General features: G+C 41.6%; 1 protein-coding gene across 4 annotated transcripts in view; it reads left to right on the top strand.

The window, feature by feature from the left end:
* Nucleotides 1–26,654, top strand: part of USP28 (ubiquitin specific peptidase 28) — an 86,980-nt gene that overhangs the window by 49,158 nt on the left and 11,168 nt on the right. For 2 of the 4 annotated variants that reach the window (XM_030220612.1, XM_030220611.1), the window contains 15 exons: nt 2,302–2,450; nt 2,626–2,753; nt 3,347–3,442; nt 4,270–4,443; nt 8,359–8,573; nt 11,055–11,125; nt 11,613–11,841; nt 13,425–13,628; nt 14,448–14,587; nt 15,737–15,922; nt 18,511–18,606; nt 22,196–22,374; nt 23,036–23,114; nt 24,247–24,326; nt 26,427–26,550. In XM_030220612.1, the coding sequence (XP_030076472.1) occupies nt 2,302–2,450; nt 2,626–2,753; nt 3,347–3,442; nt 4,270–4,443; nt 8,359–8,573; nt 11,055–11,125; nt 11,613–11,841; nt 13,425–13,628; nt 14,448–14,587; nt 15,737–15,922; nt 18,511–18,606; nt 22,196–22,374; nt 23,036–23,114; nt 24,247–24,326; nt 26,427–26,550 (2,150 nt within the window). The remainder of the gene's footprint in view (nt 1–2,301; nt 2,451–2,625; nt 2,754–3,346; nt 3,443–4,269; nt 4,444–8,358; nt 8,574–11,054; nt 11,126–11,612; nt 11,842–13,424; nt 13,629–14,447; nt 14,588–15,736; nt 15,923–18,510; nt 18,607–22,195; nt 22,375–23,035; nt 23,115–24,246; nt 24,327–26,426; nt 26,551–26,654) is intronic. The other 2 variants (XM_030220613.1, XM_030220614.1) reach the window with 2 other exon arrangements.

The raw sequence follows: 26,654 nt of genomic DNA, 5'->3' as shown, positions 1-26,654 counted from the left end.
AAAAAGATATAAGCTGTTCTTATTCCGTTTTCTAAGAATCTTAGGGTCCCTTTTACAGAGCGTCGGTAACAACCGCCGGCCCAACGCGGCTGCCAGCGGTAGTCCCACCCCGAGCCCGTGCCATTTCTGGGCAATAACCCGGTGGTAATTGGGCATCACCGTGCACGGCCCGGTTGTAAGGGCTCCCTGTTGCATGGCTATGTGGTAAGAGTTCTCTTACCGCATGACCACGTGTGCCTGGGGTCTTTTTACCTGCTGTGGTAAAAAAGACCCCTGGTGCATGGGAAAATCAGCCCCTGCCACCAGCATAGGGACCCTTTTTCCAGCAGCTTGATAAAAGCACCCCTTAAAATATAAACAGTGCTAGAGGAGAGAAAATATCATTGATCAAAAATGATGGGACCTTTACCTCAGAGTTAAAAACTGTTTTGAAAATTTTAAATCTCAACTTAAAAAGCTTTTTTTTTCTTTTTTTCTTGCTTTCCCTGCACCTACTCACCGTCAATTCTGTGTGCCCGATCCTTTTATTATCAGCATCTCAGTACAGAGTCCTTTCTGTTGAGAGGCGAGTCTGTCTTCCTGCCCATTTGTGTTCTCCTTCTCTTGTTTTCCTGTTTTAGAATTGTACTCTTTCCTACCTGTGGTTTTCCATTTGTTCTTTTACTAGTCTAGGTTTATTTACTGTATTTTTCAGACTATAAGACACACTTTTTTCCCCCAAAAAAAAATTTGAGAGGAAAATGTGGGTGCGTCTTATAGTCCGAATGTAGCGTACCTGCTCGGTGGGGGGGCGGCCGAGGCGAGTGTTGCGACCGCATAGGGCCTCGTGCTCAAAGGGGTCCCGTGCGGTGCGCCTCAGCTCCGCTCAGTGCTTTTTTTGAGAGGTCCGGCTCACCTGCCCACTCCCTTCCGTTCGTGCACCCATGCTCCCTGTTTTAAAATCTTTACATACCCGAAGTCGTGGCGAACCAGCAGTAAAAGCAGCAGGCAGGCTCGCCTTCTCGTCGCTTCCCTTTCCTCTCAGCGCATCCCGCCTTCCTCTGATGTAACTTCCTTTCCGCGAGGGCGGGACGCGCTGAGAGGGAAGGGAAGCGACGAGGAGGCGAGCCTGTCTGCCTGCTGCTTTTACTTACTGCTGGTTTGCCGCGACTTTGGGTATGTAAAGATTTCAAGGCAGGGAGCATGGTTGCACGAACGGAAAGTCGGGGAGCTGAGGGCGGGCAGGTGGGCGGGGGTTTGAATGAATCGCTGGACATGGGGAGGGGAGGAGAATGCTGGACATGGAGGGGAGGGCAGGGAAGAAAGGAGAATCGTTGGACATGGATGGCAGGGGAGGACAAATTCCACTGCAGACCCACACAGGTTGTGTAAAACTGCTGTCCCCAAATAAGAGTGTTGCACAACCTGTGGTCCTCCAGCAGATCTCTGCCACACTTTTTGCTTCAAAATTTTTTTTCCCTATTTTCCTCCTCTAAAACCTAGGTGCGTCTTATGGTCTGGTGCGTCTTATAGTCCGAAAAATACGGTAATTTGATTAGCCGCTGAAGGACAACCATCAAAGCAGAGTACATGAGATAATATAAACTAAAATCAATAACTGAAAAGAATGCCAAGGGAAGGACAGAAAGAGAAAAAGTAAAAAAAAAAACCCAACTTTCTGTGTCACCATTGCTCCAAAGTCATCTTTGTTATGTAGTTAACCCCTTATGTTTTCATTATGTTGGCGGAATATGAAATAAAGTGAACCTGAACTAGCATTGTAATGGAACTTAAACAAGCTTAGGACAGAGATAGAGGGACATAGGAAGAAAATTGAAATGTTAGATAAAAGGGAAGGGAAATGGGACTTGACATACCGCCTTTCTGAGGTTTTTGCAACTACATTCAAAATGGTTTACATATATTCAGGTACTTATTTTGACATAGGAAGGGGGACTGGTGGTGGTGGTTGTATTAATTCATATATGCTCCTAGTCAGAGAAGAAAACTGGGCAGACTGGCTAGGTGAATTGGTCTTTTATCAGTTGCCATTTACTGCTTTACAATGATTATGTAAGCTAAAGTGGAATTCACCATGATCAGCAGTACTGGTATAGTTTGTCTAACTCGTGCAATGCATGTCTGACCAAATAGTAGTAGCACTGTGGCCATTCTTTGAGGTACAAACCATATTTTTATTTTAAGTGTCATCCCCAGTGTCAATGACACCTTGTTTTATGTTGTAAATAACTTATGCTATAATAATTCTTCAGAAGAGTTTGCCATTAAAACTTGTGTTTATATTTTGTTCCCATCTACCAGGAAACACTTTTTCCAATATTGAAACCTTCGGCCAGTATCCTCTTCAGGTCAATGGGTTTCGGAACCTAAATGAGTGCCTCGAAGGTGCCATGGTAGAGGGAGAGATTGAAGCACATCAGAGTCACCAATCGGTGCAGTATGGACAAGAGGTTGGTACCAACTAGTGCAGAGTAAAAATGGCCGACTTTTTTGCTAGGCAAAATATTGAAGCTTCATGCTTAATAGTAGCTCTGGAACCATTTAGTTAGTTTACTTTTTAAATTGTATCTGTGACTGCAGTATTTCTGTTGGGTTTTGTAACAATACCTTCTACTTATGTTACAGCGTTGGTTCACAAAGTTACCTCCAGTATTGACATTCGAGCTTTCCAGGTTTGAGTTCAATCAATCCTTGGGACAGCCAGAGAAGATCCACAGTAAACTGGAATTCCCTCAGGTTATTTACATGGACAGGTGAGCCAGCTCTGTGATCCTTCCCTAGAACTACTCTGTTCCAGAATATCATCCTTCCACCTGCAAAGAATGTGAGGAACTGGCTGAAATGCATGTCCCCTGCTTGCATCTTGAACAGCCCCTTAGGTAAAATTTTGTATGCTCTGCTCAGATACATTTCCCTTTTTGCTACCGTTAAACTTGGGGACCACAGTCCAGTTCTCCCTCTAGCTTGTAGAGACCCATGGCTAGCTCCTACCTACGGGCCTCTAAGCAGACTTTGAAGGAGGAAACTCCCTGAGTTCCTTTTAAAAGTTGCTGTAGTCTCTGTGTCTTGGGGGGATTTTTCCCAGTACATGTGCTAAAGTGTATGGAGAAAAATCAAAAGGAAACAGGTGCAACGATTTCAAGTAAAATCCCTGTGGGTACTTCTGCTGGCCTGCCCTCAGCACTGTCCACTTTCCCTACAGGGTAAAGTGTGTATACAGTCGGCAGCAAGGGAGTTTTCTTTTACTTATGGAAATCTTTTTGGGGAAAATTGCCCTTTGCACATACATATTTATATAACTGTAAATGTAAGGTAACTGCTGAAATGGTTGGATATTGATGCCTAGGTACCTGTACAGAAACAGAGAGCTGGTCCGGAGAAAGAGGGTGAAACTCCGAAAGCTGAAGGCACATGTAGCCGCCCTTCAACAGAAACTGGAAAGGTAGGGCAGCCATTGTTCAGGATAAGAAGGAGTAATAGCAACATTTCCACAGCACATGGCCTGTATAGCCAGGTTTTAATTCCTCCTTCCCCTTCCCAAATCAGTTTTGAGGGCAGCAGCTGGAATGCTGAGTCTCGTACACAAGCGATGACTTGTTTTACACATTGTGAAGGCATGGGGATAACTCTACTGGGCTCTGCAAATGTTTCTCAAGTCATATCCTGAAAATCAGACTAGCAAGGAGGTATGTAAGTCATGACTTACATACCTCCTTGCTAGTCTGATTTTCAGGATATCCACGATAAATATGAATGAGATTTGCATGCAGTGGAGGTAGTGCATGAAAATCTGTCTTTAATATTCATTGTGTATATCCTGAAAACCAGACCTAACTAAGAAGGACTTGAGAAACAACAAATTGGGGGTTTTCTGTGCCTTCTGATATCTGTGTCCTGGACAATAGGAATGTGAAGTGAAACTAAACTGTGCCCTTTGATGTAGGTGATGAATGAAAACCCAATAATTGAGAGAATGACTCATAGAACACAAGGAGCTGGTGTGTAGCTGTAAGGAATAGTGGTAGCCTTAAATAACAATAAAGAAGCTTCATAAGATAACATTTTAATTATAAAAATAGCTGCAGTGGTCCAGTTACTAAAAGGTTATTCCATCTTAGACTTCAAAGGTGCAACGGGGTTAGCCGTTCTGTTGGCAAACCAAAATTCTTTGATGTTTAAACTAGGGAGTGAGTGAACGGAATAGCTGGATGCTAGTTTGTGCTTCTATTGCTGTAGAAAATGGAATAATTTCTGTGTTTTTAATTCTAGGTACATGAAGTATGGCTCTGGTCCTAGCCATGTGCCACTGCCTGACTTGCTACAATGTGTGCTAGAGTTTGCCAGCACAAAGGCTACGGTTCATAATACTATTAGTCTGACATCGCCTCAGCCATCACCTGCCGTGGAACCCAGTGCTTCTGAGATAACACCAGAGCAAAATGGGTAAAATGAACAAAATTGAACTTTTATTTTTTTCATATAGAATATGATGGCAGAATTGGAATGGAAAGCCCATCTAATACGCTCGGCTCTGTAAAGCTGTGGAGTGGAATATGGATCCATGGTGTGTCTCTTCAAAATCTCATGAAATGCTCCTTGAAAAAGAGTATTCTGCCTCGGTGTAGCTGCTGGCATCATTATGTACAGTTGTGCATTGTCAGTTTCACAGGTGATCCTGTGTATCCTAGTTAGTAGCCTTTTTGATAGAAGAATTTAGAAATGGCGGTTGGGTAAAACAAACCTTAATTGAGCTGTTCTACTATCAAACAGATCTATATAGTGAGATGTTAGGTACCACAAAAAATAATAACCCCCCCCCCCCCCCACTACAAATATAGAACATTCCCAAGGATTCCCCACCTTATGTGTGGTTCCCCCGCCTCCAAGATAACTTTAGTAGCGGATTCAAGAAGCTCTTAATGGTTTATTTTTTGAAAAGATCCATGCACATGTAAGGATACATAGGCATTCATCCCAGAAAATAGTCACCATTTCTTCTGCAGAAACCTCGTTTGTTTCTTTGTGTGTGTGTGTGTGTGTTTTTTTTTTTTTTTTTAATCAAGTTTGAAGCCTTGTTAGGACCCAAAAGGCCTTCAGAAAACATGAAAGTTTATCCTGGCGGTGGCTGTTTGAGCATAAATACAGAACATAACTTATCCAGTCTGTCCTTTCATACTAATTATTTATCTCTACTATTCCTTCCTCTCTCTTAGAGATTCTCTGTGCTTCTCCCATGCTTTTTGGAGCTCAGGTACAGTCTTTTGTCTCCATCAGGATGTTCCAGGCATCCGCCACCCTTTCTGTAAAGAAGTATTTCCATAGATTACTTCTGAGTCTGTTCCCCTTCGTCCTATACCACTTTGTTTCATAGCTTCCTTTCAATTGAAATAGGCCTACCTGCTTCCTGTACGTTTGGGCCACGGAGGTATTTAAATGACTTGTATCTCCCTTCTCCCACCTTTCTTCCAGAGTTTGCGTGTTGAGATCTTTAAGTCCCACATGTGCTTTATGATGAAGACCACTGACCACTTTAGTAGCAGTCCTCTGAAACGACTCCATCCTGTTTATATCATTCTGAAGTTGTGGTATCCAGAATTCTTCACAGTACTCTAAAGGAGAGCTCACCAGAGATTTATACAGAGGTACTCACCTCTTTTTCCTGCCGGTCATTCTTCTCCCTGTTCACCCAAGCATTCTTCTGTCTTTTGCAGTCCCATTTTCTACTTGTTTGGTTACCTTAAGATCTTCAAGTACAATCACCCCCAAGTTTCGCTCTTATTTCATGCCCAGAAGTACTTCATCCCTTTATACTGTACTATATCCTTGGAGGTTCGCAGTCCTAATGCATGACCCTGCAATTTTTATCATTAAGTCTTTGCTGCCAAAATTCTAGACCATTCTTAAAGCTCCAGATCCCTCCTCATTTTACCCACACTGGGGTGTTTACCCTATTGCAGATTTGGCATCCTCTGCAAAGAGGCAAACGCTGGCAGACAGCTTTTTCACAGGATCAAATAGAAAAATGTTTAAAAAAGAAAATGCTTTTCTGGACACTTCAAAGTGGACTGAAAACTGCGGAAGAAATTCCTGGCTTTGAAACAGCAGGTTATTTATTTAACACATTTATACCCCACATTTTCCCACTCAGTTGCAGGCTCAATATGGCTTACACAATAGCGTAGAGGCAGGCTCCGGTTCGGTGAAATACAAATACATAATATATTAGTAGGCATATTTCTTTGAGGGCTAGATTTCAACTGAGACACCCTTATAAAATGTTTGATCTATTTAGACCAACATTCTTATATTTTTTGTATGAGCCCTCACAGTTGCAATTTTTTCTTGATGGTTTTCTTTAAGCTCGGTCTGATTTAGTAATATTGGAAGTATCCACTTTCATTCTTTTTTAGATTATCAATAGAAATCAAACAAAATAAAACATGGAAAAGAAAATAAGATGATACCTTTTTTATTGGACATAACTTAATACATTTCTTGATTAGCTTTCGAAGGTTGCCCTTCTTCGATCTGACGAAGAAGGGCAACCTTCGAAAGCTAATCAAGAAATGTATTAAGTTATGTCCAATAAAAAAAGGTATCATCTTATTTTCTTTTCCATTTTTTATTTTGTTTGATTTCTATTGATAACCTTAAGAGTGGACTAACACGGCTACCACACTCCTCTACTTCATTCTTTTTTAGATAAAGGGAAATGATATATTCTTTCTAGAGTGTGAATTGTGGTTTCTCCCCCTGATGTGGTCCAGTAGATAAGTTCAGTGATTGTTTCCTTTTTTTTTTCTTTTTCTAATATTATTAGTTTAATTATCCACTGAAAGTTTATATCTTGATTCAAATTTCTTTTGATGTATATTTAGTTGCTAATTAAAAAAAAAAATGTAGCACATCACTGATAACACCATCTTCAGAGTAAAGCAAAGTTACTTACCTGTAGCAGGTGTTCCCAAGAACAGCAGGACTTGAATTCTCACACATGGGTGATGTCAGCACCAGAGGCCTGTGTAGGAAATCATATCCCAACAACTTTTCTAGAATTGTTTCAACTAAATTACCACGCATTTGCACCTGTCCTGTTTGGGTCGTGACCTGAGTGGGTACTCCATAGTGTGTTATTGTCCTGCACTTTATTGTGGCTGAGCATATTGAGGTCATGGCTGCGAAGAAATTGGTGAACACTGCTCTAAATGTGTACAGGCTCTATTATGATTTGTATAATTACCACTATGTTGATTTTTATATTGTTTCACCATGTACAGTCGTTACTTTGTTGATTCCGGTCATATTTTCAGGTTGTATTGTAATTATGATGCTACATGCTAACCCCAACTTGTTTCCTGATTCAGTCTAGAAGCCACTTCTCTGATACTTTGACTCATTGAAATTGTGACTCATTGTGACCAGTGTTATGGTTGCGCATATGCTGTTTTACTCATGATTGGCAAGAAACTGCAACCACCTTCTACATTGCCAGAGAAAATGTTTATCTGGATCTTGATCCAGCTAATAACAAAGTGAATGACAGCAGAAAAATATACCAGTTTGATCAGTTATTCCTGTCTACATTGCAAAGGATGTATCCCAGCTGCCAGTCATAGATAAACACTCGTTGGATATTTTTATTTATTCATTTATACAAATTTAGTAACAGATTATATTGAGCTACCTAAAGCAGTTTACAATTAACAAAATAAAAAATTCAAAAGCAAGCTACAACAATCTCAATTTGCCCCCTTTTATTCTTACCCAGTTCAGTTTTTGTCGTCGTTGTCGTCGTCTTCTTTGACTTTCTACATACAAGTTCCCAAATGTAATCCAACATAATCTTAACAACTTTCAAGGCTAGTGTGACTGTTCCTCCTAATATCTAATGACCCACTCTCTGTGGGTCTGTTGAGTGGTATCTGGAACAATCTTCCTTTACCCATACGCCATGCCCTCTCCCTACCCATCTTCAAATCTCTGCTTAAAACTCACCTCTTCAATGCTGCCTTCGGTGCCTAACCGCTCGAGATATATAGAATGCCCCAATCTATCCACCCTATCAGATTAACTGTTCACTCGTCCTCTAGATTGTTCACTTGTCTTTAGATTGTTCTCTTGTCTTTTAGATTGTAAGCTCTTTGAGCAGGGACCGTCCTTCTATGTTTAAATTGTACAGCGCTGCGTAACCCTAGTAGCGCTTTAGAAATGCTAGTTAGTAGTAGTAGTAGTATCTGCCCTCCACCAGCCTGTCGATTTGAGGGATTGTAGCCTTTTTGTTTCAACCCGGCTACTCTTGACCTGCTGTCTGACTAGCTTGTGTGTTTTCTTTTCTACCTCTTGTTTTCTCCTTACCAGCCTAGGGGAAGCAGACGGCAATGAGAACATTAAAGAGGTGATCTCTCCCGCAAGTCCTTCTGCAGCAGCAGATCCTTCAGCCCATGTTGTGATAGAGGAGTCTCTTGTAGAAACAACTCAACATCCTGCACCACGCACAGTGACCAAGGAGGAATTACATTATGTTGTGACTTGCTTACAGCGGTGGAGAATGGAAGTTGAGCAAGATATACAAGGTCAGGACATATGTCCAGTGCGAAGTGGGACTTTTCACCATTGTGGTCTTGGTGCTGGAATTTCTGTACTGCAAACTGATTGAATTTGGCTGTGCTGGTATTTTGGATGCAGCCAAAATTATTGCTCCTGTAACTCTGCCAGCGCTGAAACGGCAACTATCCTTGGGGATGGAGGGGGCAAGGGAGGGCAGAACAAGCTTCCTGAAGAACTGTCCTCCCTCACAGGCACCGCCCTCTGTTCAAGGACCGCTAACTGCTCCTGAGACCCACCCTGGCTGCACAGCTGCAGGCAGACATGGGCCCTGCTCTCAAGAACCAGCACGTGTGACAGGTGGGGGAGGAGGGATCAGTTGCTGTTTCAGCGACGGCAGAAGTATGGGAGCAATACATTTGGCCATGATGAAAGTTCTGTGCAGAAATGCTGGCACCGAAACAGCAATTCCGAAAGCTCACGTACCCATCCAGTGAAACCTAGCTGTATGTAGAAAAGAGACACGCATACTAAGAGAAAACTGTTTTAACATTTGCTGGCTAGTGTACTTTTTTTCTTTCTTATTCAGAGTGTGTGTATGTATAGCCAAACTTATATTTGTGCATTTCTGTATATTTTTGGATTTCTACCCTGTCATTCATCCCTTAATGTATCATTTAATTTTCAGACTGAAAATAGCCATGGTAATTGTAAAGTCTTTTGGCTTCCTTTGCAGCCTGTTCTGCCGAGTTCTGTAGTAATGTGGCTTATTGTACCATTGTGTTCATGAAAGTGCCAGTCACAAAGCTTATCTAATCACAATAAAAGCAAAAGCCTCTGAACTCCTTTTCCAGTCCTAGAAGTGATGGGCTTTGCATCTCTGTCCCCATTCCTCGAGTGATCCAATACTAGTGATGACACAGAACTCCCCCTTCCCTCCCCCACAGTTCCCTGTTAATTAGAAATACAGTAATTTAATAATTGAGTTAAAATTTTAAATTGTTAACCAGAAAAGTCAGATTAAGATAAGCACAGTGTATTCAAATAGAGCACAAAGTATCCTGGGCCAAGGTCCACCTTGAAGCAGTGGTTCTCAGTCCAGTCTGATTATTGTGAGCAGATAGATGGTATATTGCAGGATCTACTACAGCAAGCTATAGATACTACCATGACCACTCCTTGTGTTGCAGTTCCCAAATTGTCTGGCGCTACCGCTCCCCCTACTAGGATTAAGCATGCTCCAGTACTTAAAACTAATCTCTCTCCTAGCTAGTCAGGTTTTCAGAATATTCACAATGAATATGCATAAGATAGATTTGCATGCACTACCTCCATTATATGCAAATCTCTTATGCGTATTCATTGTTGATATCCTGATAACATGACTGACTGGGTTGAGCTGGAGGGCTGAACCTTGAATTCCTGAACCAGGGCTTTTCCTATAGCATAGTCTAAAACAGTGACTTTCAACCTTTCTCATCTCATGGCATTCAAAGCGTAAAAATTGTCATGGCACACCATCAGTTTTTTAAGAATATATATATTTTAACATTTAACAAATGAGTATTAAGATTGTGTTTAAAATTCAATAATTAAAATATTAAGTATTGTGTTTATCTTTATAGCCTCAAATATCATGCATTCAAAATCAACAATTTTAAAGCCCTTCTTCCTACATACACACACACACACACACACCCTACACACACCCACACACACACACCCTACACACACCTTTTTTTTCCAGCTCTCTCCATGCACTCACACCATCCATATTTTTTCCCAGGCCTCCTTTCCTGCACACATACACCATCTATCTTTTTACACCCTGCACACACCATCCATCTTTCTCCAGCCCCCGCACCTACACTCCACACACTCTGCCCAGGCTGATGCAGCAAGACTCGCAATGGCAAGTGCTCGGGCCAGCTGCACATTGAGGTCACCACATGCATGCGCCAGTAGATCAGGTGATCTCTTCACACTGCTGGCCTTTGCATGTGTCTGTGTGAGCCTTTCTACATCAGCCTGGGCAGAGAGCAATTGTGACTGTACTGAATTATTGAAGGGAGGAGGAGTCAGTACTTGGATGTCATGGAGGATCCTGGGTAGGTGGATGGTTACTGAGAGACTCGTACACTCCCACAGGAGGTGGAGCAGGAAGCGGGCTTCCTCTCCATGCCAAACTGTTTGTGAGAGCTGGCTTCAGCTTCCTCCTTGTCTCAGGGCCGCAACACTACCCGTGCCCAGGCCTCTGCACCCGTCCACGTCTCTGTCAGCGATGCCCCCAACCCCTGCTGCAGTGCCAGGGAAGGGCAGGCCAGAGGAGATTCCTGCAAGATTCCCTCTCGACCTCAGCACACTTTGGGAGCCGCTGTGGCACACAGATTGAAAATTCTGGTCTGAAACCTCAGCCAGTACATGTTTGTCCTTTTAAGGAATGTAGGGCTAACTCTAGAGTTTTTGATGCTGTTCTTAGTGCTGGATATGTTGTGTATTCTTTCCCACAGACCTAAAGAATTGTATTGCCAGAACTACCCAGTCCATTGATGAAATATATATGGACTCTTCCCTTAGTCAGGTAGGAGCTGATTACATTAAGATGGTTTTTGGACTTCGCTTCAGTCACAGTAAATATGCTTATGCTGACAGAGTATGATATGGCCTGATTGAATGAAAAATGAGAATTATTTTTACAAAGTAGTTCTAACCTTGATAACAATGTATGTAATAAAGGCTAGGGAATTTCATCAAGCATGATGTTTTTAAATATAGCTGTATCTGAAACATTTCTTTTGTGATGCTCAGGCATAGTTATCTATGTACATAAGCAGTCTCCTTTTATCTAGTGTCTATAAATATCTATTGGATGCAGCCTCCAGCATGGAAGTAGGCAGAATACTGTAGTGCTGTCCTGCGGCATAGAGCAGAATCCAACTTTGCAAGGGCTTCTTCCAGTGCTTTTATTTAGGTAACCGTTGGCTTTCATCATGATAGCAGCCCTGGAGTTTATTCGTAAATATAGAACACTCTGCTGGAAGTTTAAGCTCTGTTTGTCTTGTGCGTAGGTTCCCTACCAGCTGCACGCTGTCTTAGTTCATGAGGGGCAGGCCAACGCAGGACATTACTGGGCCTATATCTACAGTCACAGTAGAAACCTGTGGTTAAAGTACAATGATATCTCTGTCACCGAGTCCAATTGGGAAGAGCTGGAGCGAGACTCTTATGGTGGGCTGAGAAATGCCAGTGCCTACTGCTTGATGTACATCAATAACAAACTGCCACACTTTACTGCAGGTAAAATACGATTTGCCTCTCCTGCTATAGTAGACATACTGATGAGAATGGTTGAGTGCATGCCGCACATGTTAAGTAGGCTTCAAATGGAATGCAAAGGCTCAAGATTAAACCTGGGAGATTATTGAATTGTTCTGAATGGACAAGCATGCCAGTGCTGTTTCGTATATGTCTTGATGTTAAGATCAAAAATAACATGTTGATAGGGGAGGAGATTTTTGAACCTGTGATTTTCTGTCCTAAACTTGGAAGGTGTTTTCCTCTGTGCAGTCCAAGAAAGCTGCAATGAAATATTTTTTTATTTTGTAATTTCTAAGAAAATGGATAAAAATGAGTTTGTTTTATTTAATTCCATTTTATTATATTGATAACTTATCTTTCTTTTTTTTTTTTTAAAGGTAGAAAATCATTTATATACCAGTGGTACAATCAAAACAAAATTAAAGCAGACTATGACTAATTCATATCTTCTCTTTACCTTTAAAAATGTACTTTGGCCCCAAAGTATGTATGTAACCATGTTGCATTTTTTTTCGGACATACTAAGGGGTCCTTTACCAAGTTGTGGGAAAAAAAGACCCTGTGCTAACGGCGGAGGCCATTTTTCCCGCGCGCCAGGGCCCTTTTTAGCACAGCGAGTAAAAAGCCCCCAGACAAATATAGCCATGCGGTAAGGAAACTCTTAACCGTGTGGCCATGTGGCGGGGAGCCCTTACCACCACCCATTGAGATCATGATAAGGGCTCCCGTGGTAACCCGGAAGTAGCCAGGCAGCATGCAGCGATGCATTTCCGGAGGTTTTCTTTTCCCCCAGGAAATGGCACATGCTCGGGGTGGAACTACCACTGGCGGCCATGTTGGGCCAGCAGTAGTCCCGATTTAGTGTTCGGTAAGCCGTCATTGGTCTTATTGACGCTTTGTAGCAGACATTCTAAGTAATTATGTAGTGATGAATCTCAGATGAGATATTATTCCAAAGAGATGCACACAACAGCTAATTGCCTACTGTATTGTTATCAACAGTCTTGCTACTCTCAAGTATGACACAGCTCATAAGGACAGTTAATTAGTTTAACAAATTTAGGGCCTCTTTTATCAAGCCGCACTAGTGGCTTCCGGTGTAATAATGCCAACAAAGCCCATTCACTTTGACTGGCCCTGTCGGCATTGCCGCAAGGGCACCGCTAGCGCAGCTTGATAAGAGGCTCTTTGTAAATAGGCAAAAAAAAAAAAAAAAAGTCAAATAAATGGGATTGTAATCCTCCTGCCTTACTACTCCTGTAATGCCACTGTCACTTCTCTCACCTCACACTTTGGAACACTGCAGGATTAGGTTGCTTTTTGTTAATTGTGGTTCACGGGCCCTGCTCTCCTTTTACCATTATGCATGACAAGAATGCTGCTGGACATTTTTTTTTTCTAATTTTAAACAATAGGTTTGAAGACAGTGAATTTCAAAATACAAAAGTATTCTAATAAGTGGAAAAAGATTGTGCTTAAGGATGTGTGTGTGTGTTTTGGTGAGGCCAGGCCTACTTGCATGTGTCATAGTACTTTTCAGTCATAACATTCCCATCCTTTAGGAGAGGTTAATATGGAAGCTGGTCAAGGATGGAGTGAAGCGGAAGCTATGCCTACAGGGCTGAAACGTTACATAAGAGAGGAAAATCAGCGTTTTGATCAGGAGGTAGAGGAGTGGGAGGAGCAGCATTCATGCAAGATCTCTCCATTGGAACCTGGGGTATCTCTCCAATCTGCTGACTTCTCCGCTGAAAGTGATGGTGCAGGTAAGTGCAGTCTCTTGAACATGTTCCGTCGAAAGGATGCTCTGGAACGAGGGAGCATAGAACGAAGGTGAAAGGGGACAGACTCAAAAGTAACCTGAGGAAATACTTCTTCAGAGAAAGGGTGGTGAATTCGTGGAATGGTCTCCCGGTGGAAATGGTGGAGATGAAAACAGTATCTGAATTCAAGAGAGCTTGGGACAAGTACATAGGATCAAGGCATGATAGGGAGAGTAGATGGTATGGATGAGCAGACTGGATAGGCCACATGCCTTTATCTGCCTACATTTTTCTGTATTTCTGTAGATTATTTCTCTCCAAGTCAGAACTTGGAAACGTTCAATTACCATGCAATGAGGTAATGTTTTGGCTTCCCTTGTTCATTGAAAACAAGCAAGGTAGTTCTATATTTTGGGATGTGCATGTAGGCTGAAAATGGGCCAACCATGGGCTTGTTGCCCTGTGACGTTCGCAACTTTTAGAATACAAAGAGGCTTATTTTCAAAGCACTTAGCCTCCCAAAGTTCCATAGAAACCTATGGAACTTAGCCTCCCAAAGTGCTTTGAAAATATGCCTCTATGTGTTACATGTATGTCAGCAATTGACGTGGCATAAGAAGTCACATCTAAAGGTCAGTGTACCAGAGGGGCTTTATGTAGTGTTCTATAACAGCTTAGGCACACCCAAATACCATTATAGAATTGGTACTCGACGTGCACCATCGAAGGCCAAATTGCGGAATTGTTCCAAAGGTGTCCAGTTTTATGGGTGAATCTTTAGCCACGTTGCTGGTGGGTGATAACTTCAGCTTTCCTTCCTAGATCTGTCTCCTGGCAGCGCACACAACGAGCGATCCTTATCTTCGGAACATGCCTTAATTGCAAAGGAACAGACTGTCCAGGCTATTGCAAATACAGCCGACTCCTTTGAAAAGAATGGGGTGGAAGCAGCTCTCAAGGAGGTGAATTCATTTATCTAAAAACTTCGCATGTTTTTCTCGGTCACATTTCTTCTCATTCTCCTACCCTTAATCGCTGTCCGGTCCAATATTCAGCTGGTGGCAGGTAGTGCCGGCAGCGGACAACGAAACGCTAAAATGGGGAATTCAGTGCTGGGCCCTGTGCGGGCTTTGATATTGAATTTCTGTATTTTTAAAAGCCGACTAGCACATGCCTGGGAGGGCAGCTATTTATGTGGTCCTATTTATGCACTAAACATGGCTGGTTAGCTCTGAATATTGGGAACTAACTAGATGCCACCACTGAAACAACCGCAGAGCACCCCGACGTAGTCAGCTTCCACTTTGGTGCTAACTGGTCATTTTCAGCCCCACTAACCGGTTAACTGCGGCTGAAAATGACCAGATAGCCGCATACTCTCTCTCCTGAATTACTTATATACTCTGTCATCTATGATCATTAGCACTTGACCATTCTGTATTTCTCTTACCGTAACTGGCGATCGCCATCACGGTACTATGTAAGCCACATTGAGCCTGCAAATAGGTGGGAAAATGTGGGATACAAATGCAACAAATAACAATAATAATACAACCGAGTTAACCAGTGGGCAGCCATTTTCATCCAGTTAACTTGCTTTGAATATTGACCAGTGTAGCTTTTCAGAGAGGTTGGGTGCTATAATTATGATGAATCTCCAGGTGAGATGTTACTTATGTATTGTGTGCATTTCTGAAGCTGATAACACTTGTTCTCTTCTAATGGTCCCCTATATATTTTCTTTAATTATCATTGAATGGTTGTTTCTAGCCCAGGGATGTCAAATTGCAATTGTGGAGGGCCATAAACCATTCAGGTTTTCAGGATATCTGTAATTAATACGCACTCTTCAGCATTGAGTGCGGAGACAGAATTTATCATTTTAATTTGTGAAAAGGTGTGCAGGAAAGAGAAATTGCGTTACAGTGGGTCATCTCTTTGGGTGTCTGGTGGTACAAATTATCAGTCCACACTTTTGGAACCTCTTTTTGGCCTGCCATTGCTTGCTGTGTCCTTGCTTGTCTGTAATTCTATGCTGCCTTTTTATAAACTATTTTTTTTTCTTCTTTCCGCTCCTAGTTTCATTTTTTTTCCCTTTTTTGCTGCTGCAGCCAACAGAACCAAATACAGAGAGAGCCCAGCAGCCTGAGTCAGAGCTGCCAGTAGAAACTGAGCATCAGCAGGGGGCAAACAATAGAGAATCTGAGCGCCAGGCCAGTTCCCAGATCTCTGAAGTGGAGATTCCCAGTGTGGGAAAAATTCTGGTTAGATTGGATGCAGATGGATATAATGAGGAGGTACAGCCCTGAATACAGGAGCTAGTTATCTCAGATTTGCTTGCTTGTTTTTATAGAACCTTTGATGCATGTAGAGAGAACCATCGTAGTGGCTGCTGTTTCAGTTGTTAACCTGCTTGGAATTAACACACGCTAACACAGATTTGGAGCCAGGTGCCAGTGTTTGCTGCTTGCTTTTTAGCACTTTGCTTCCCTTTGGCTCTTTACCCAGACTCCTGATGAAGGCAGAGGCCGAAACATAGACCATGTTGAGTCCATGCTCCAGTGAAGCCTGTTACTCCAATTTCTGTGCTGTTTTTAAGCAATGTTATTTTTAAATTTTATATAATAAAACCTTCTGTGTGTTTTTTTTTCTCCCCCCACCCCCCACCCCCTGTTGGCTCATCGCTCTGGTCGTTCCCACCCTTTTGTTTCCTTTAATTGATGAGCATTTGGATTGGAATACACTGAATATTTTAAGACAGATTTATCCATGCTGAGCTACACATTCATGCAGCAGTTATGCATCTAGCTAAATGTCCATCAAAGGTTGAGTACTTATTAGAGGATTTGGAAATGCATACCTCTCTCAACTCCAAGGCTCAAGATTAAAGGAATACTGGCTTTGCAGGTTTTTTGGGCTAAGTCAATGTTCCCCCAAAGCTCTGCTGCATGGCCACTGCATCAGTTTACATTATTTTGTTCCTAAAAGATTTTCTCTGCAACATTTTGGGAAATTGAGTAAAAAGATGCCTATGTTTTACTTCTACATTAATTAGTAAATCACCAGAGTATATAATCATAATATCGCTTCAAAAAGCAAACCTTATTGACCTCTTTAAATATATTTATGTGCTCATATATTTTCTAGGGACATTCACAGACCTAAATGGGCTAAATTATGCATCCCAGTCTTTATAATCATAGCACAGCTATTACCCAAAGTGACCAATATTTCCAAATATCCATTTAACAAAATTGGATGCACTTAACTGAATGGTGTTTTCGGATCCCGACATGGACCATGTTTCGCCTTGAAGGCTGTGTCGTGGCACCCCCTATTACAGGGTTCTGGCTGTGCAAATATCTCTGAAAATAAAGAGCAGTATTAATAAATATCATTATATATTTATCAATTTAATAATATTTGCTTCAAACATATCAGGTTTGTTGAAGGGACAAGTACCTTAATACTATACTTCACACTCTCACAGAACGCCAGGCAATCCAGAAGTGAGTATGGTCCACATTTAAACATATGGGACACGTGACCACCCCAAGATCCAGTGCAGAAACTTAAGATGTAATGTTATGCAGTAACATCATAGAGGAAAACATAACTGCTGATAGAGAACGAATTAGAGAATATAAATGTATGAACAGAAAACATGTCACAGATATGCCCACCATTCCACCTCACGGTTCAACCCATGAGGTGCTTGTGTTTTCCATTCAAAAATCCGTCTACATAATCTCTTCCAGTCTCCTCCCCTGTTCAAACACAGGGGCTTCCAAGATTACAAAATACAAATCATCCAGTGTATGTTTACAAGAAAGCCAATGGTTTGTTAAAGGAGCCTCCGTGATAGCAGTCCTGAGGCAACTCAAATGTCTCCAGTGCCGATTCTGATAAGTCCGTGCTGTGTGTCCTGTACAGATTTTAGGATACAGGCAGCGGCTCATGTACACCACTCTGTGATGGAACAATCAGTAGTTCCTTTCAAATTATGTGTCAGATTCAATGTTGGATGAAATATTGTTGTAACAGAACTAGTAGTCATACTGTGGTGATTTACTAATTAATGTGGTATATCATTTTCCCAGAGACATTGGTATATGTTTTCCAGTCATTATTGATGTTGGTGATTCCTTCATTTCACTGCTGAGCATTGCTGAAATGTAGGTGGCAGTGGAACTCTTAGTTGAGTCTTGGAGGTGATTGCATTTTGCTGGACCCTCTCTAGAAGTCTGTTTTATTAGAAAAAGAACAGCTTGTGGAGCTAGGAAGAACCTGACTTCTTGATTCAGGATTTGTGGGACATCAATTTTAAATTTCAAATTTGCTGAGGCCTGGTCAGATTAAGCCCATTCCACACCCCTGTATGCAGATGGGTCCTATTTGAATAGCTTAATCTGGTGACCCTTTTATGCTAAGCAAGGCTTTGCGTTACTATCCCATTTCTTTAGTGGTGCTGTGTAAACTTTGACTGAGTTGCATGTTTGCCCGAATATGCTAGGGTGGAGGTTAGATTTTAATAACCATTCTCCTCTTGGTGCTGTCACGTTCGCGCTTAACTTATTTCTGCAGATTTGACTTTCAGTGGAAGAAACATAATTGGCTGTGATGCTGTTACTTTTTACTTTGCATCGTCACTAAGGGTAGGGTAACTGAATGCGGTTGACTTCTGCTCTCTCCTTCACCTAACAGACCTGCTACAGTCTTAAAGAGAAGGTTTAGCTGCACATAAATGTACATAATTTAGGGAGGCAACTCTGGCCCATACTATCTACCTTTAACTTTCACGGTGACACTTTTTCCCTTTCTTTTTTGTCTTTCCTCACTTTGTCTTTTCTCCTGCTCTTTGTGTCTTTTGTTTGTTTTGTGGTAGGTGATGCTCAGCCCGGCCATGCAGGGTGTAATTCTGGCTGTGGTTAAGGCTCGCCAGGCCTTTGACCGAGATGGGCCTGAAGCAGGGCTTGTCAAGGTATCTTTTTTTTTTTTTTTTTGGTCTTAACCTTACTGCTTCAGTGTGCAGTATTATGTACTGAGTTAGATTATGTTAAGTTATGTGTAGTTTAAAAATATCTGTTCCTTGTCATCCTGCTAGATCAGTCCAGAACTTGGGTTATATCCCCTTACCAGTAAATGGAGGCAGGGAACTTGAAGATTCCAATGATACCATCATTATAAGGAGTGGTGCAGCCCAGAACCTTCCAGTATTTCTCTACCTCTAGTAGATGGTGCATCTATGTCCCTTGTTTTCCATCTTCATAATTTGAAAATTTCAGTTTGTAAAATGAATGCTGCACGTCACCAGCACATGGATGCCCATTTCTCATATATTTTAGAACAGGCTGTATGTCGGCAGATCCTGTTTTAGAATAGTAGCACCAGGTGTTTTTTTTTTTTTTTTGTCTAGTGGACTAGACTCCCCTGGCCTTGTTCTATGCCTCTTAGCTGATGGTTAGGGTTTAGTCAGGGCATTACTTCCAGGGTCTAGCCTCAGCCAGGCTTTGAGGAGTAGGAGAATCAAGGAAATAATCACTTCAGACCACACCCACAAGAGTTTGCAAATCCCAGAGGCTCAGTGAGCCCACTTAGTGAAAGTTCAAGAGTCATAGGCAGCATTGAAATATCTTTTTCTAGAGGATAATGGCAGGGCAGCAGCGTTGCCTCCATTGTACCCTTGCTCTGAGCACCTCAGCGTGGGTTTGCAGGTCTGAAGTAATTTCACCTTAGATATAGGAGCCCTGAAAGTTAGCGTGGGTTTGCAGGTCTGAAGTAACTTCACCTTAGATATAGGAGCCCTGAAAGTTAGCATGGCTTTCTCCTGCCTGCCAGAGGTTGGGTACATCTCCCTTATCTGGTATGGCATGAATGATAAGGAAGGTGAAAGTTCAACTTGCCTGTTTTCCTTTCCTTTAGTCCTGCCAGACCTGTCCGGAACCCACCAAGGAAAGCCATGGCTATCAATCTGCTAAATTCTTAAGGCTAACCACAAATACATTATTGCTTCCTTTGAAGTGAATTGGCTTAGTTATAAGCTTGGTGTAAGGTATTTTCTTATTTCTTGGTTAGTGAAGTTTTTGACTGGTTCAGGTAGGTTGTGGTGGTAAATTGGGAACCATAACAATTGTATTCATTGGTTGTAGTTTTGGCATAAGATACTGAGATGTTGAAGGCAACATCAATCAACCAACCCCCCCCCCTCCCCCCCCCCCCCCCCCCCCCCCCCATGGGTGTGACGTTGAGCTTTTTTTTTTTTTTTTTTTCTGGTGGCAATGGGATGTAATCCACTTGTCTGGGCTGGTCTAACAGGATAAAATGAAAGGTTTAAATGTCACCATTCTTCTTGGCAGCTGCAGTGTCACTGTACTGAAAATGTTAATGTGTCATTGAAAAAGACTCTCTCTCTTGGGTGGTGACTCCTAACTTGGAAGCCAGCATTTTGTACCCATGGCTAAGTCTTATATGCATCACTTTGCATTTGTCTACATTAAATTATTTCTGCTATTTAGATGCCCAGTCTGTTAGTTTATCAGAATCCTTCTGCCATTCCCCACAGTCAGGCACTGCTGTTTTAACAACTTGAATAATGTTGTCTAATCTGCAAATCTGATCACCTCAGTTGTTGCTCCTTTCTCCCGATCATTTATGAATATGTTAAACAGCACAGGTCCCAAGTCTAGGTCCTTGGGGTATTCCATTATTGACCTTTCTCCATTTGCAAAACTGACCATTTAGTCCTACTTCTTTCTGTTTTTTAGCCAGTTTTCAACCCACAATAGAACATTTACCTCTATCCCACAAATTACCATAGAAGAAAACTTCTGCAAAAGGTTTGCCTGCAGTGTACTGTTGATAAGGAAGAAAACACCTAATTTTTATCTGATCGCTTTACCTCCCCAAAATATGTATGTTTTACAACATAAGTAAACAAATCAGGAATCTCTTACCATCAAGTCAGCTCTTGTTTCTGAGCTAGTCTTGTATGTGCAACTCAAGTATTGTCATCAGCTAGAAGTTGCTAGAAAGTGCAGCAAAACACCCCCCCCCAAAAAAAAAAAAAAAAAAAAAATTAGCTCACACATTTTGTTTCTCTTAGCTATTCTAACATTGCCAAAGTCAGGCCTCAATAGTCAACCTGCCATTGTGCTTTGCTGTCTTGGCAGAAGAAGGGCAAACAGCACAACCAGTTTTAAGAGGGCTGTATGAGCTGCTTGAATCTACCTTGTTAGATTTCTTGGAGAAAACTCCTGGGCAAACTGGATGAGTGTCTGTTGTAACACCTTTTACAACCAAGCCCACATTGGCAAGAAAGAGAGCCAAATATCGCTGAGTCAGCACAGCTGTGGGCTCCAAACAGACGCTGTTACTATGAAGTTATAATCCAGTACTGAGCTGTTAAAACACTGTTTATACCAGTGACAGGCTCCGATATTGTTCAGCATGCAAAAATATGCTAATTTATTTTTGAGCTCATTGAATTTCTATTTTTGCTGTAAAAGTAGCACATACAAATGCCTGTGATATGTAAATTTGTTTTAAAAATTAACTTTTTTTTTTGCCTTCCGCCGGTAACAGATTCTTCACTGGAATTTAGAAGCAATGTTTAGCTTATCTGTAAAGTTACCGCTGAAGTATTTACTGGCAAAAAGTTTGAAATTTGAATAAATGCAGATAACAGTACACCCTAATCTTAAAAAGAATTAACTGATCACTACTGGATTGTTAACTGTAAATAGTAACAATTTTGTCCAGAGTCTGTATAGGCAGTTTTTTTGATCAACCTGGACCAGTCAATCTGTCTTGCTTCGGAAGGAGTGGTGTGGGCAGATCAAAGGACATGATAAAGTTATTATATAGATAAGGGGGAAGTGATAATGCCATATGGCTTTTCTTCATTCATATTACCAGAAGAAGGGTTTTTGTGTAACACGTTTATATGACACGGGGCTGTGGGAGCTGGGCTCGGGGGGGGGGGGGGGGGATTTTTTTTTTTTTTTAGTGTGGGGTGGTTTCGAACACGAGATTTGTCAAATTTTGATTTAAAAGAAACAGTGTTATAGTAGAGTTCAGTACCCATGTATTAGCTCTCTCTGTAAAGTCAAAATGTTCAGAATCATGGAGTGTTTACATCCTTGTTGATTCCACCACATATTGTAGAACTTTGCCTTTCAGCTCATTGTAAAAATGAGATCACCAGGGGTGCCAGTCTGATAATATGCTTCCACTTTTTCTCACTGGCATCAGTATTATGTGACTGGTCAGCTTGTGTAAGGTGGTGGGAATGCAAACTTTTTTTTTTTTTTGCTACACATTGGCAAGAATTCAGATTCCAATTCTTACAGCTGGTGTGTGTGGGTAATGTATGCAGGAGAGACAGTACAACTCCCATACACAGTACAACTCCCATACACAGGTCCTTTTCGGTATCTGAGTTTAAAAACTGTTGACTGTGATGAGTAAATAAATTACAAATGGCTTCACCAAACTATTGTCTCCCATAGACCAAATGCCCAATTGAATGAGTAAGCTTTATGCAATTAAAATGTCTCCATCTCCTGTGGTAGGCGTTCCACGAAGAGTACTCGCGACTACATTCACTGTCTCAGGAGGAGCCCACCCCGCATAGTGATCCACGTCTACAGCATGTCCTGGTGTATTTCTTTCGAAATGAGGCTCCTGAGCGAGTGATTGAGCGCACACTGCTGGAGCAGTTTGCAGATAAAAACCTCAGTTATGATGAAAGGTGAGTTCTTGTGAGCTCGGTTTCACTTGGATTGAACAGTGATATGTGATCCAGTTGTATGCTGCTTGAGCCCACTCCAAAAGGACCTTGTCGTGCAGCTACATTCTCTGCAGCCTGTTGGTTTGTTCTTGTGTTGTTCCTTTGTCATTCCTGTACTCTGTTTTCAGTCCTGAATCAAATGACATAACATGAATCTTATTATGGATAAATGCACTCTTAGAACTCTTTGGAAGCATCTTTCATAGAGAGGGTAATAGGCCCCTGAGCTAATTTGCCATTGGAAGTTTCCAGGGGTAAGTTGGACATGTTCATGGCTGCCGGTAACCGAAAGATTCCTGCAGAAGGCCGACTGTGGTAATGCTAAACTGGAATAAGTGACTTGTCCCACTTTTCGATAGTTGAATAACAGTATTTATTGCAGGTTTGCTATATTTAGTAATGGGCCCACTGCTATGTAACATAAGTAAACGTGACCCAGAGCTTCAGTTCTGTATGAGAACAATGGCTTATTTCAATCAAAAGTGTGGCAGATCTAGTCCTACTTAGCATGCTACCTTCAGTGAGATGGGGCCAGGAAGGCTGTACATGAGAAATTGTGTATCCATGCCCCTTAAGATGTGCAGTTGACACTAAGCTCTGTGCTTCTTTTTGCATTGACCAGGTCAATCAGCATTATGAAGGTGGCTCAGGCAAAGCTACGAGAGATTGGCCCAGATGACATGGACATGGAGGAGTACAAGGTGACGGGTAACGGGCTCTTGCACAAAATGAAACTTGCTCAGGACATTTATTTTTATTTCTAGCGTGAGATTTCTACAGGAGATGTTTAAGTTATTCTGACCAGACACAAAATACTCTGAAGGTGATCTCCAACTTGAACTTACAGCGTCTTCCTCCCCTTGGCTTCTCACTTCTTTTCCAACTCATATACGCTGTTAAGTTGCAAGCCAATTCATAGGCTGGAGAAGTGTTTCTCAAGCTTAGCCCTTAGCCAGACTTGAATATATCTATGAGAGAGTTTTGCATGCCCTACCACCACTGCATACAGATCTAGTTTATGGGTATTCATCGAGGATATTGTGAAATCTAGACTAGCTAAGGAAGTGATAATCAATCGCAGTTCTCAAGGGCTGCCAGTGGATCAGGTTTTCAGGATAACACTAATGAATATGCATGAGAGAGCTGTATATACATGAAAATCTCATGCATATTCATTAAAGATATCCTGAAGTCCTGACCAATTGGCAGCCCTTTGGGACCAGAAGCGGCTAGGGGGTATACGCCCAGAGCTGGTTTAAATACTGGGTTAGAGGACAATAAAGTCAAGGTTTTCATCAACTCTTGAGGTATAATATAGCTTTCTAGAAGGAGGGAGAGGTAGAGCAGTATTATTATTAATTAATTATTTTTTTTTATTAATTTGGTACGATATTTCACAGTCGGTGATCTATATAGTAGGAAAAACTTTGTGCTAAGGACACAGTTGACAACACAAGCTAGTATCTTTTCCATAAACATTGCATACAGCCTTCATATACTATGCTCCCTCCTGCTTTCACCTTGGTAATTAGATGGAATATTAGGATCCATTTAAAGGTTCTGTAAGATATAATGATCCTTGAAATATATTTCTTCTAGTGATGCAAGCTCAGCATAGATCCTTGTTTTGAAGGAGACTGGGGCCCCTAGTGATGGAGGAGGTGTATGCTGATGTCTGATGCACAGATCAGGGCCAAAAGTAGAAATGATGGAGAGGAGAAATGCCAATGTGCTTATTTTTAATGCCACCAAATCATGTGGTTAGTTGGGTGCTGTAATGTTCAGTAACCAGCATGCTTTATTCCCTTGGGAATGTTTTTTCACTGAAAACAGAAATGGCATGAAGACTACAGCCTGTTCCGGAAAGTGTCTGTGTATCTTCTCACTGGGCTTGAACTCTACCAGAATGGCAAGTATGTGAGAGCTAAACCTAGATTTCTTCCACTTTTTTTTTTTTTTTTTTAATTCCACTGAGCATGGTTTCCCCCCCCCCGCCCCCCCCCCCCCCCGGCCTAATTGTGACCTGTTTCATTTGTGCACTCTTCCCTTGAGGACTTATGGAGGGTGAGAGGAGGTGCTGGCAGTAAGTTCTGATTTTTTTTAAATGTTTTTTTTGCATTCTAGCTGCTTGTTTTCCAATATGATGTGAGACCATAAGGCCCACAGTGGACAAGAGTCACGGGATCTGCTATCTCTGTGGCAAACTTTAAAGAGCTCTCTTAAATTAGTCTTAGTACTTCTACTCTGTGTCTATAATGCTTTCAGAACCAGCTCTCTCACAAATAGGTTTGAATCAGATCATAGCATTTGACATGATAGTATGTGTTCATGCAACTGGTCAATCCAAGTAGTGCATTGTTATAACACTTAGGATGCTCCTCAAGAAAGTTGCTTCTACTCACGTTCCTCAAGATAGAAGGGAGCAATTGCAGGTTTCAAAGTTCTATTTTAATTAAATTTTATAATCAAAACTTTACTAAAGAAGGAACCAGTTAAATCATTCTCAAACTGTGTTTACAGTTTGTGTATTCTTTGTGTTTAGAGTGGAATGAATAAGGTAAGATTTGTTATTCTTTATTTAGGCATTTGGTATACTGTAGTTTTTAAGAACAGTGCCATCAAGGTGGTTTACAATACAATAGAGACAAAACTGGTTATGGAAAAGTGGAGGTGTGAGGAGGAGGGGTGGACGAGTAAGACAACAGTTGTCTTACTCGTCCACCCCTCCTCCTCACACCTCCACTTTTCCATAACCAGTTTTGTCTCTATTGTATTGTAAACCACCTTGATGGCACTGAACAGTTCAAAACCATAACAAAGATCCTGAGTCCACAACGTCAAGAGGCCAGTTGAGTTGTGATAGGAGTTGGGGAAGGCTCTATGAAACAACCAAGCTTTGACACCTTCCTTGAATTTATAAAGTGATCTTTGTTCTGACGTCCAGTGGGGAGGGAGCTCTACAGAAAATGGGCAAGAAAAGTAAAGGCTGCTTTGCATGTAGCCATGGGTCTAAATTTTGATCCAGGAGGGATGACCAGGAGATTTTCTACAGTGGGGCAGTAGGGACAACCAAAGAGTTCAAATTGATTGGTTTCACTGAGTAAGTGGAAAGCTCAATGAGCCAAAATTATATTCTGCAAGAGACAGGAAGCCAATATTGTTCAAGGAGCAAAGGTGAGGCATAGTCTAAATCAGGCTTGTCCAAGTTCAGTCCTCAAGGGCTACCAGCAGACCAGGTTTTCAGGATATCCCTAATGAATATGCATGAAAGAGGTCTGCATGCAGTGGTTGTAGTGGGCATGCAAATCTTTGTCATGCATATTCATTAGGGATATTCTGAAAACCTGGCTTGTTTACAGCCCTTGAGGACTGAGCTTGGACAAACCTAGTCTAAACATTTTGCCTTGTATAATAATTTTTTAGCAATGTTCTGGAGACGTTGCGGTCACTTCCGACTGACGAGAGGGATACCAGCTTACAAAGAACCACAGTAATCAGAGTGGTTTTAAGAGCACAACATGCAGTAGGGTTTTAAGTGCTTTAGACTTGGGAGAGGACCTGAACAAAAGAACCATTCGAAGAGGTGCAAAAGATGATGGTCATGATTATAATAATCTCTCAGTTTCCCTTTGATTTCTGTGGTACATCCCAGTAAATTTAAATGTGTCCAGAGTCCCCCCCTCCCCCCCTTCTCTTCATTCTCCTGTTTTAATGAGATTTTGAAATCTATTTGGCATTGGAAAGATCCTATTTTTTCCCCTAATGATGTAGAATCTCCTTTATTCTTTAAAGAAAACTCCACTTCCCTGTTGTCCTTCAAAATATTTTTTTAAAGGCTATGAATAGATTTCTTAGCAAAAATTCTGAATGTTTTTAACATTGTTGTCTAACGTTCCAACAGGATTTCTTTGGCATGAGGGGGGGAAAGGATGGACTTGTACTTTTATAAACTTTCTTTGTCAGAGGTGCAGCAGTGCTCCTGAAGGATAAATTTTGTTCTGCTCTCTTTAAAGGTGCCAGGAAGCACTTACTTACCTGGTTTATGCTTACCAGAATAACACCACTCTTCTGGTGAAAGGCGTGAGCAGAGGTGTGGAGGAGTCTCTGATTTCATTATACAGAAGAAAATGCCTTTTGGTTTGTATTTGAGTCTTTCAAAACCACAGTTACTTCCACTACAGAAATGTCTTACTCTCGGCAGACTTCCAAATAACATTGCCACTGGGAATTTTCTTACATAC

This window comes from Microcaecilia unicolor, chromosome 12 (genome assembly GCF_901765095.1).
Source record: "Microcaecilia unicolor chromosome 12, aMicUni1.1, whole genome shotgun sequence".
In the NCBI taxonomy this organism is placed as follows: Eukaryota; Metazoa; Chordata; class Amphibia; order Gymnophiona; family Siphonopidae; genus Microcaecilia; species Microcaecilia unicolor.
The sequence above is the reverse complement of the archived record's forward strand: the minus strand, read 5'-3'. Positions and strand labels throughout refer to the sequence as shown.